This window comes from Alternaria arborescens, assembly GCF_004154835.1.
Source record: "Alternaria arborescens strain FERA 675 chromosome Unknown contig_59, whole genome shotgun sequence".
Taxonomy (NCBI): domain Eukaryota; kingdom Fungi; phylum Ascomycota; class Dothideomycetes; order Pleosporales; family Pleosporaceae; genus Alternaria; species Alternaria arborescens.
In genome coordinates this window covers 1-11,384 of record NW_021167914.1, presented here as the reverse complement: position 1 = coordinate 11,384, position 11,384 = coordinate 1, and the positions used below count along the sequence as shown (strand labels likewise).

General features: G+C 49.7%; 5 protein-coding genes across 5 annotated transcripts; 4 read left to right on the top strand and 1 right to left on the bottom strand.

The window, feature by feature from the left end:
• Positions 1-370: 370 nt before the first annotated feature.
• On the bottom strand, positions 371-2,386 carry AA0111_g11838 (hypothetical protein; the record flags this gene model as incomplete). Its single annotated transcript, XM_028645748.1, has 1 exon — positions 371-2,386. The coding sequence occupies one exon, from the start codon at positions 2,384-2,386 to the stop codon at positions 371-373; it is 2,016 nt and encodes a 671-aa protein (XP_028500563.1).
• A 789-nt stretch (positions 2,387-3,175) lies between these two features.
• On the top strand, positions 3,176-4,308 carry AA0111_g11837 (hypothetical protein; the record flags this gene model as incomplete). The annotated part of the gene is made up of 3 exons (XM_028645747.1): positions 3,176-3,355; positions 3,409-4,025; positions 4,074-4,308. 3 exons carry the CDS (start codon positions 3,176-3,178, stop codon positions 4,306-4,308), a joined length of 1,032 nt encoding a protein of 343 aa, XP_028500568.1.
• Positions 4,309-5,177: 869 nt separating this feature from the next.
• Positions 5,178-6,825, top strand: AA0111_g11836 (hypothetical protein; the record flags this gene model as incomplete). The annotated part of the gene is made up of 2 exons (XM_028645746.1): positions 5,178-6,213; positions 6,263-6,825. 2 exons carry the CDS (start codon positions 5,178-5,180, stop codon positions 6,823-6,825), a joined length of 1,599 nt encoding a protein of 532 aa, XP_028500567.1.
• Positions 6,826-7,927: 1,102 nt separating this feature from the next.
• AA0111_g11835 (hypothetical protein) lies at positions 7,928-8,922 on the top strand (the record flags this gene model as incomplete). Its single annotated transcript, XM_028645745.1, has 2 exons — positions 7,928-8,222; positions 8,318-8,922. The coding sequence occupies 2 exons, from the start codon at positions 7,928-7,930 to the stop codon at positions 8,920-8,922; spliced, it is 900 nt and encodes a 299-aa protein (XP_028500566.1).
• A 1,862-nt stretch (positions 8,923-10,784) lies between these two features.
• On the top strand, positions 10,785-11,015 carry AA0111_g11834 (hypothetical protein; the record flags this gene model as incomplete). The annotated part of the gene is made up of 1 exon (XM_028645744.1): positions 10,785-11,015. One exon carries the CDS (start codon positions 10,785-10,787, stop codon positions 11,013-11,015), a length of 231 nt encoding a protein of 76 aa, XP_028500565.1.
• Positions 11,016-11,384: the final 369 nt, after the last annotated feature.

Here is an 11,384-nt window from a genome sequence, read left to right as displayed (position 1 = left end):
AAGTGGTCATGAACCGTTGCTCTCAGAACGACGATACGTACCAGCCATGTACATACTACATTTAGCGAGGAGGTATAGGCTTCTTCGTCTATGTCTAAAGATTCCTGAGGGATATAAGACAGTGCAGGTGTCCCCAGGATGATTGCGTGATCAGATGGGAAGCCATGATAGTTGGAAACACCCCGAACGAACCACAAGGGCAAGTTTTGCCGCGACATCCGGCACATTGCTAATCCAGAACGAAGTAGCAACTTCAAATAGTTACACAAAGCAAGTATCGGCCGAAGTTACTTTGCAATCACTTCGAAGCCCTATTTGATTTTGACAGGGTACTACGGATGGCCGGATGTCCTTCGAAATTGCGCTTGACTTAGAGTTTTGCTGACACTCCCAAGTCGACGTCCGGCGTTCCAAGAAAGATACGCTTGTCCATACATGACGAAATCTTCCAATCCTGAGAGCGTGCGTATTCTTGCGGAGAGTGTGCATTCATGCGAATCCATCGTACTGCAATCTCTCGTGCAACAGCATCTGGGTTGGCTTGCGCATCGTACATCAACATGGCACCACTAACGATTACCATGAGATGTTCGAGAATTTCTCGTCCGTGGTATAGGAGCTCTTCTTTCTGCGCATTATGGATAAGTTTGTTGAGAGCCTGAAGTATATCCTCGACGATTAAAACCTGATCATGGAAGGTAGACGAACATTGGTCGAGCAAGTCTTTGATCCATGGCACGAACACGTTGTTCAAGATATCACCATCGCCCAACCGCTTGTCAGTAAGCACTCGAACGACGTCTTCAGCCATAACGCTGACGGTACCTTCCCATATCGGATTGACGAGATTATCGCGATAAATCTTCGCAATGTTCATCAAGCCGCCGTCTTCGTTGTTTTCGCAGTATCCGACACCACCGAGGCATTCCATACATTGCCGTAACCCATGAACGGATGCCACACTGACTTGGGCTTTCATCGCAGGCAGCAGCAATCTCAACAAAGCCGCTACCGTAGTGTTATCATTTGGTATCAACTTCGCTGCTTTCGTGTTTGCAACCATTTTGTCCCAATCTTGTTCCAGGGCGCCTTGCAGGGCAACACCGAGGTACGTGAAGTGCGTATTAGCCCAGTATCTGACCGTCTCTCCAGCCATCCACGCCAGATGTGCAGGGTTGGTCTGGAGTAATCCACCACGAACTTTGCGTACCTTGCTATAGGCACGGCAAATAGCCAAACCACGTCCCCAGTTCGCAACACTGCCCCCTGCAGTGTGCAATCGCGTGATATTGAGGATAGCGGATATTTCCTTGACGCCTTGGCCTTCAGTACCGATGAGCCATCCGCGCGCACCATTCAGTTCGAGCTCGGCAGTTGGCAGTGATTTGGTTCCTAGCTTATCCTTCAGACGCTGGATGCGAACACCATTGAGCTCAGTTTGAGGCTGCGCTTCTCCAATCATAGAATCGGAATCCAGCGATCGAGTACCCACCCTTCGACGCATGGGTATGTAGAACGCCGACAAGCCACCTTTGTCTGTACGTGCAAGAAGTACAGCCATCTCAGAGTCTGTTGCGCTGCTGAACCACTTGAAGCCATGTATCCTCCAAGGGCCTAGTTCCATACCGACTGCATCACGGTCTCTTCCCATCTTTCTATCTTCAGCCAGTTCCTGCGATGTCATACGTGCAGCAAATGTTTCTGTGCCGGATACATCACTGCCACCGGATCGCTCCGTCATCCATTGCCCACTTGTCCAAGCCACATCCGGGTCGCGGCTGCAAAGTCGATCGTACGCTTCTCTTAGTACTTCGCCTCGTCCTGATTGATCCCCGTCAGAATCATTCTTGTGCTTGCCTAACAGTGTCGCAGCGCCATCAGTCATGCTTTGAGGGCACCCGGTCATGGTACCAGTCGAGCTCCATACATGGTTTCCGACAAATTGTTGCACACGCCTGTTGAAGGTGGTATGAGCTTTGTCGTAAGCCACCGAGACCACCCCCTCTTGGTATCCAATCTCTTTCAGGTTCTGCCACCCAGACGTCGTCCACAAAGGATCAATCTTGTTCTCTGCACCGAATGTAGAGAGTGGTCGTAGTACCGGATGTTTCGTCTCCGCGTCCGTGGCATACTTCAAGATAGATGGCTTCAACGCTAGACGTGCTAGATGGTGTACATGCTTGGTTGCTTCCGTTGCATTTTGTGGTAAGTAGAGATCCAATATTCGCACGACGACCTTATCGTCCGAGGCCTGCAAAGAGTCCGGATATCGAGACTGGAGAGCTTCTGGAAGGGAAGATGTATTGGTGTATTGTGGTGGTAGTACCGGAAGAGCTTGGAAGAAGCCAGCGGTTGAGGAGGAAGCAGAGAATGGCTGTTGCATCATGCTGGCATATGCGACACCATTGGCTTTGGAAGACTGAACATTGAATTGGAAAAGCACACGATGTCTGTACGCGTGACTGAGATATATCCCAGATTCTCGGATATCCAGGCTGATGAGGAGATCCTCGGTTCACCCCGCAAAATGCCCAATCCGGCAGCCATAGCCGGATTAGCAGCAACATCGGCCGAGGGCACCATACGACCAAGCTCATTGTAGTTTTTGAGACTTTTTATCATGATAATGTGCAGGCTGATGGCCGTCGTAGAGCAAGACGATCACTCTTGTTGCCTGCTTAGGTGCCGTCTCCTCTGTGGATTCCCAAAATCATCTCCCGGTACACCTCGGCTTGGAACTCATCCTCCGATATTCTATACATGCCGATGGTTACAGCAATCAATACTACGCTGATACCATGATCGGTTGGGACCAAAACAAGCCTGTCGGTAATCTAAGAAGCGAAAAGCTTGTCGTGATTTGCCTTCGGTACTATCGTTGCAACTGCCGACACTCGATGTTAATTAATGCCTTCATCCAAATGATCAAGTCGGGAGATCGCCACAGGTTTGTTGCTGAATGAACGTCACAAGATGTGCGACTACAGACTTCTCGGTGTTCTCATTGGCATGAGCAAGAAAAGAGGTATTGCCTCTGTCACACTCCAATATATTGGATGATAGTAGCCACCAGTGTACACTTGCTGTCATGTCTGCTGCTTGGCTTAAAAAGCGGTCGAACCATCGACTTGGTATTTCTCGCAACTGTCCAGTAATTCGAAATACTATTGTTGCCATGATTTGGTCCACCATCGCCGCCGGCGCTCTGTTGACGCAAAGCGTCGCTGCACAGAATATGCTCCGTTTTGCATGTTCGCAACTCACCGTCGAGAGAGCTGATCCGCTGGTGAACCCTGGTCAACGACCCTCACCACACACGCATCAGATCATCGGAGGAAATTCCTTCAACCTTACTGTACGGCCCGACCCGCCTGTTTCGTCAGCCAGACACTCACTAACGTGTTGCAGATGGAGCCCGGCGTCTTTGATCCTCCAACTCGTTCAACCTGTACATCCTGCACGTATAGCGAGGACTTCAGCAACTACTGGACTGCCTCGCTGTACTTCAAATCCCCCGAGAACGGTACTTTCCAGCGTGTACCCCAATTCGCCAACGTAGGACTCCAACAGGATGGCGGTATGACGGTATACTACATGCCGTACTCTGCCAAGAACAATAAGATGACTGCCTTCAAGCCAGGGTTTCGCATGATTGCGGGCGATCCCATGGCCAAGAAGCCCAACAGGGCAAGCATCTGCCACAGATGCTTGCAAAATGGTGAGGGCTTCGCGCCATGTGATGCGAAGGATACTGCGGAGCTGCCCAACAAGTATTGTCCTGGTGGAATTAGGGCGACTATCATCTTCCCTTCTTGCTGGGACGGCAAGAACCTCGATTCCCCGGATCACAAGAGCCACGTCGCGTACTCGAATAGCGGTGGTCTGGGTACTCCAAACTGCCCTAGTACGCATCCTGTGGCCATCCCACAAGTAATGTACGAGATCATGTGGGATACCGGACGGTACAAGAACAACGCCTGGTACGGTGCTGGAAGGCAGCCATTTGTGTACAGCTTTGGTGACGGGTGAGTGCTCTCCCTCATGTTTTTACAACGGTGATTAACTTGCAACAGTACAGGTTACGGTCAACACGGTGACTACCTCTTTGGCTGGAAGGGTGACGCGCTACAGAAGGCCATGGATGCTTTGCCCAGCGGCAAATGTGCCAATGCTAATTGTCAAGTGCTAAAGATCCAGTCTGCACAAGACTCGATGAAGTGTAAGAAGCCACAGCAGGCGGTTGAGGATGTTGGTGTGAGTGGCGACTGGCTGACGGAACTTCCTGGGGGCATGGCGGTCACTTACTGATGTTATTCTGTTCGCTTCACCGCTAACACGACTACCGGTAAAGACCACAATCTTCACCGTAGTTTAATGTAGCCAAGTTGCTGCCGAATGATCATGATCCACAACACGTGACATAGTATCAACGAGACCTTCAGTGCGCCAGTGATGTTGAGACAAGCTCGAGCGACATGAGGCCAGCGCCACGCCAGATCCGGTCATGTGGTGGTGGCCTTGTCGAGATGCAGCTCGTGCGAGTACCGAACGGATGCTGCGAGCTTTATGCGACACGTGACATACTTGTTTCGTCTTTGGTTTGAGCAGCCAAATGTGGTGATGTCTTGACGCGTCGCGAGCATGGCGGTAAGCTTCTAGCACTGCACAACGCGTTCTTAGCCTGCGTTCTCCCGTAGAAGGAAAGGAACCCTCATTCTAAAGCTTTTGCAGGCTGGTGCGGGTGCATCTTGGGTTTTCGCTCGAGTCGCGGGATAGATGTGAGTTGTTTCTGTTGAGATGCCCGAGGTTTGCCGACGTTCGCCCGTGAAGGAATGCCTTTAGCCCGCCAAGCTTACCCCTCATTCATCCATCTCCCCCGAGCCTTTCTTACGATCCACAGCTACCCCGAGGATCCGGAACATCATGAGATACACCCGCAAATTTTGTGATTCGAGGAAAAACTCGTCATCGTACTCACACGCGATTTGAGCCGCAACTGCACGGCCGTCAACATGGTTGCAGCCGTGGCAATAGCAGCCTGGGCCCAACAGGTTGCGCGGCATATGGCGCGTAACGGAAGACTGGAGCCGCATCGAGATCAGCCTGAGTACTCAATATCTTGAGCCTCATCCCATGTTAAAACTCTCGAGACCAAAAAAGAAACGGCCGCTTCAACCATGGGTACTTTCGCCAACCCGGTCCTCACAGGCTTTAACCCAGACCCATCTGTCATCCGCGTTGGCGACGACTACTTCTGCGTTACCTCGTCCTTCGAATACTTTCCCGGAGCGCCCATATATCACAGCAAAGACCTAATCAAATGGAAACTAATCGGCCACGCACTCACGCGCAGGTCTCAACTCGATATCAGAACCCCGGAGCCAGGAGGTGGCGTCTGGGCAACAACCATTCGGTTCCATAAGGGCACTTTCTACATCATTACCAACTCTTTCGATCGATACAGACCGCAGAACGACGATCGTGTGTGGCCACGTGGCTTTTATGTCAAAACCACCAATATCTGGAACGAGAGCTCGTGGTCTGACCCGGTGTATTTTGATCAGGTTGGTTTCGACTTTGACCTCTTCTGGGACGATGACGGTCAGGTGTATCTCTCTTCGACTTACCGGAAGGTTGATCGCTTTTCGGATTCGAAACTGAAAGACTTTGCCATACACGTGTCTACCATTGACCTTGCTTCGGGCACCTTGAAATCCACACCGAAGATGATCCGGGAGTCTAAATCAGGTATTGCAGAAGGCTCGCACCTCTTCAAACTGAACGGCTATTACTATCTCTTCACGGCGGAAGGAGGTACTGAATCAGGGCACTGCGAATATGTGAGCCGGAGTCGCGAGAGCCCTTTCGGACCTTGGGAACAAGCACCACACAACCCACTTTGGCGCAACACAACAGACGATGAGATCCAGAACACTGGTCATTGTGATATTGTTGAGGATACCCAAGGCCAATGGTGGGCCATGTGCTTAGGCGTACGGCCGAAGAAGGAAGGTGCTGAATGGCGAACGTCAGTTTTCGGACGCGAGTCCATGCTACTTCCGATTCGCTGGGAGAATGACTGGCCGATATTCAACGAGGGAAGGCCAGTCACCTTGCAAATGAGCGGACCAAACAAGTACATGCTTGATGAGGACAAGGCTTGGAAAGACAATTTCAGTGGTGTCAGACTCGGTCTTGGGTGGTATCGGAAGAGTGAGCATCTCAGAAGCTGCTCTGAGAAACGCTACTAATGCATACGTAGATACACCTGTGAGGAAAGACTACTCATTGACAGCGCGACACGATTACCTTACTTTGAATGGTAGTCCCTACACGCTATCGATGCCCACATGTCCAACGCTGTTCTTGCGAAAGCAAAGGCATTGGCCGGTGGTGTGGGAGACTCAAATAGATTTCCAGCCTGACGTGCCGCGTGTTGAGGCAGGAACAGTGTTATGGTGGAATCATACTTGCTACGCCAGCATTGGTATCGCGCTTACAGATCGCGATGGTCGACAGCAACGCGTGGTTAAGCTTACGCGGCCGGATCTGGAAACTGTAGAGCATGTTATCTCAGAGCAGGGCGAGGTGAAGCTTGTGATCGATAGCACTGCCACAAGCTACCGATTCGGATACCGGCAAGCCGACGATGGTCCGCAGCAGAAGACTGAGTGGACATGGCTAGGCGACATCGATACTCAGGTCATGACACGCAATCCGCCCGTTGGTCAGCCTTTCACTGGCATGATGATGGGACTGTACGCATGTGGCGAACTACAGCCTGTTCTGACCCCGGCGCACTTCAAATATGCTCAGTTTCGATAACTCCAAGAGCTCATCGCCATCTTAATACAGTCTACTACATAGCTAGTGCCGACAAGATACTGACTTCAATTCCTACGAGATCCTGTGATAATATCTCTGAGCTCAATTGTGCAAATAGATCACTCGGTTGGACTGACTTTCTCAACTGACCTCGCTACTGTATTTATAGCAAATGATTTAGCGATCAGCATCGTTGCCGGAGTAGCCATGGAGATAGCAGAGCTGCTTGCTGGTCGTAACATCGACAACCGCATGATGCCTTTTAGCAGTTTTAGGGCCTGCGAAACACTCAAGCGTCTACACTGTCAAGCCGTGGCGAATGTGGAACTGCAGCACTTACCGAAATCCAGTTACTACGACGTGTACCTGAACGCCTTGAACTCGGAGCTGTTCGTCACATCGCAAGGTTGATACTCTCAAGTTCACCGTAGGAGGCCTATACTTCCCATAGCTCCCATGTAGTAGATAATCTTGATTATACGCTCTCCAGAATTCCGCCAATCAATCTATTGGGGTGATATCTGACCCCGCGACCCATGAAGCTTGATAATTGTTGGGTGATCATACATGTCTGAGCTACGAGCCGTCTGGAATGACTGAGCTCAATTCTCTTGATGAGTAATTACATCATGCATGGCCCTAAGGAGGTACAGTGGATCTAGAATTTGGTGATTACATCGCCAAGAAGTCTCGACGATTGCTGTTTAGTATTTTGTGATCCGGAATCAAACTTGATACTCATCATATTCTAATCATACCAACTATTACTGGTTCCAAGTGCGACACAAGGACGAGACATCGCTCGGAAATCACGCCATTCATGTCCAAAAATCCGTTTGAACGGTTTCCTCCTCATTTGCAGGAGATTATGCCATCGCTAGCGGCGTTGGTAATCCGGTAATTGTGAGTCGCTCATCAACTACGAACCTTGCAGTACCATGAGATGATGTTATGAATCCACAGAATACTTCCGTACGTTCGGACGAGTACAAGAAGGGCGGTACATCACGTAGACTTCGCTAAATCAATCACAACAAAACAGTCAAGCGACTAACAGTAGTCCTCCATCGTGGAGATAAACACACGTTTATACTTCGCCATAATGCTCCGTCAAGGTCTTCCTACATGGGCCACTTTGCTACTTATTTCAACCACTGCTGCCCTCAAACTACCTACCTACCGAGGCCTACGGACCGACCAGTCCAAACAAGGCGTTCTACAGATCGCTTTCAATAATCCTGACTCAGAAATCAACGTCTGGGGTGAGGATGCCTTGAAAGGACTGACGGACATCGTACAGAGGTTGCAAAATGACACCGAGACGAAAGCCATTTTGTTCACGAGCGATGTGCCAAAGTACTTCTTAGCCCATCTCGATGTGCTGAGCCAGCCGCTCGGTAAGTGCCCCTCATAAGCAGTGCCTCCGTTCAGCTATATCCCCCCATCTTCCGCTACAAGTTCTCCATCTCTTGGACAATGCTAACAAACGTAGACCCGACCATCTCCCAAAGATCCGTCGAGCTCTTCTACAGCCTGACCAATCTCCCGCAGGTAACAATTGGTGCCGTCAACGGTGTAGCCCGCGGAGCCGGAAACGAATTTCTCCTCTCCCTCGATATGCGATTCGCCGTAAAATCGCACTCACGTTTCGGACAGCCCGAGATCGCTACTGGCTACCTCCCTGGTGGCGGAGCGCCCCAGTACCTTCCGCGGTTGATCGGTCGTGGACGCGCAATGGAATATATTCTCACTGGCAAGGACATTCTGGCAGAAGATGCTGAGCGTATGGGCTGGATCAACAAGGCGTTTGACAGCGAGCGCGAGATGAAGGCATATATCGACGATATGCTCGAGGTTTTGACACTTTATTCTACTAGGGCCATCGGGCTGAACAAGAACGCTATCAATGTGGCAAGTAGACCGCCGATCGCGAACACTCTAGCCGACTCCAATGCGTTCTCGGAGAGTGCGGCACGGCCAGAAACACAGAAACTCTTAGGAGATTTCCTGGAGTTAACGCAAAATCTTTCGGCTACTGATATTGAGCTGTACTTAGGCGAGAATGTACCTTTGCTATATAAGGTAAGTGCATCTTGAGAAGCTCGATATACGGAGGATCAGCATTACATGTGGGAGGATACAGTGGTCGGCCGTCGTTCACTTCTGGATGTGTGTTGTTCTTCATGCAGTGGGTCGATAAGTCATGTATTGTAGCAGCGCACGGAAGCTAGCCAATGTAGCTCGTCAAGTGAGCAGACTTGTCAACAATCAAGCCAGCTTGATCGCTATCAAGCTGGCGCATCAAGCTGGCTAATCAATCAAGCCAAGCTGGAGTAGAGGTACAAATCAATCAAGCCAAGCTGCTGTAAGCTAGCTTGATTGTTTGGCTTAATTGGCTTGATTAGCTAAGGCCTACGCGTGAGGTTGTTAGGTTTGCCGTAGCAGCGATCACACGATACTTTTTTAGTGTTAAGGTCAGCAACTAATATACAAAAAAAATTCCTAACAACGCTGTATATACATATATATATACAAAAAAACCTCACGATAGAGCTATTACTGCCGCGATTCAAATACAGCAAAAAAAAATCTCCTAATACTACAGTGTGTCGCTGACGGCTGCCTGCTTCAGGCGACCGTGGGCGACACACTGTAGCACTAGTAAGTACAAATACAGTAGCTATTATACACCTCTACTACCGCTTGCTAGGCGTAGTAGAGACGATTGTAGGCCTAATATTACTGTATATATCTATAGTGTTAAAGTTGTTGCTACAGGTAAAGGTAGATGTTGTGAATAACAAAAAAACGCGTTGTTTTAACTGCGCAATTGTACAACTACAACACAATATTTACAGTATATTGCGCTGCGTATCTCACAAACAGACAACTACAATTTAATTGCCGCTGTCGAATTTAATTAATTGTTGCGTTGTTGTAGTTGCTTTTAGTAGTTACGATAGAGGGTGCTAAGCAATACATCTCGTGCTACTTAGGTAACTATCTCATATTGTAACCGTACAACTCTGTATACACAACGCCACCCACAACACGTACTTTTCAGCTGTATCACGTACCGCCTACGCGCCGCTGTATTGCCGCTGGCTTTCTGCATTTATTGCTATATCCTTGTCGCAGTTATGCCGCAGAAGAGACGCGCCAAAGACGCTGTTACAGCGTTAACAACAAAGCGTCCTAAACCTACACCTAGCAGCACCTACAGCTAAGCTATACCTATTAAAAGCCCTTAATCGTCACCTCGTCCGTCGCCCCGTAAAGCCCTGGTTAAAGCGTCCTAGGTATTAAGTTTCGAAGCGCAATTGCGCGAGTCGCAAATAGAGGAGTATATTAACCCACCCACCGAGGGCAGCAAGGAGGCAACGATAGCAACTAGCGAGTCTAACAATACAGCTTTAGACGAGGAGTTAGAGGATAACTTCAATGGCATTAATTAGGATTGTCTCCCTCAGTTTATGAAGCCTATAGCGTCGCAGCGTCACAAGAAAAGCTAGGTCTATAACTACAGCTAGCGCGTCGCGCTGCGAAGCAATCCTCAACGCATATATTTCGTATGCCGCTATTGTTACGAGCATAAGCTTATTGACCTCGGCGTCACGAAGGTATACGAAACAACAAACTCAACGTCTTCTGCCCATCGACACCTTAGAGAGAAGAGACGCGGCCATGGCCACTAACCACCTCACGTAACAGCTCGTTCTACAACGATAAGTGTCCTCCAACAAGTACTTACTGGCAATCGGGTTAGCTAGAGTATCGCGAACGAGCTCTCCGGCTTCAACTCCCAGCGCTTTCGGCTTAACGCAGTTAGCTGGCTTATTGAAGCTAACCTCCCACTGTCTACGTTTGAATCGCTAGCTTTTCGACAATTAATATCGTCAGCCAACGTCTAAGCAGAAGCGGCACTGTGGACGTCCCACAACAGCGTCTCTCGTTACGTTATGCGCCTGTACGACTACTTACGGCCGCAAGTCGTCACAGAACTGTCGCGGGCACAGAGCAAGATACACATAAGTTTTGACGGCTGGACGACAAAGGGTGGCAAGCGTGGGTTCTTGGGTATCGTTGCCCACTACGTTGACAAGCAAGGCGATATTGTAGACTTACCTATCGCGCTGCCGCAGTTGACAGGCGCCCACAGTGGACATAGGATGGCAAAGGTTGTTATCTAAACGTTGAAAGAGTTCGGTATAAACGCTCAACGTATTGGCTACTTCGTACTCGACAACGCAAGCAATAACGACACCGCGATAGACGCAATTGCGCTAACAATAGGCTTCAACCCACGCCATCGCCGCCTCTGTTGTAGTCCTCATACAATTAACCTTGTCGGCCAGATGCTCCTCTGGGGAGAAAACAGTGCCTCGTACAACAACGATACCGCTGAGATTACTGCTGAAAGCGAGTATATAAGCGAGTGGAGGCGCGATGGGCCCTTAGGCGTACTCCTAGGTATCGTCAACTACATTAAAACACCACAGCAATACGCTCTTTTTGCTGACTTTCAGCGCCTTGCCCATCGCGAGCTACCAGCTGACGCA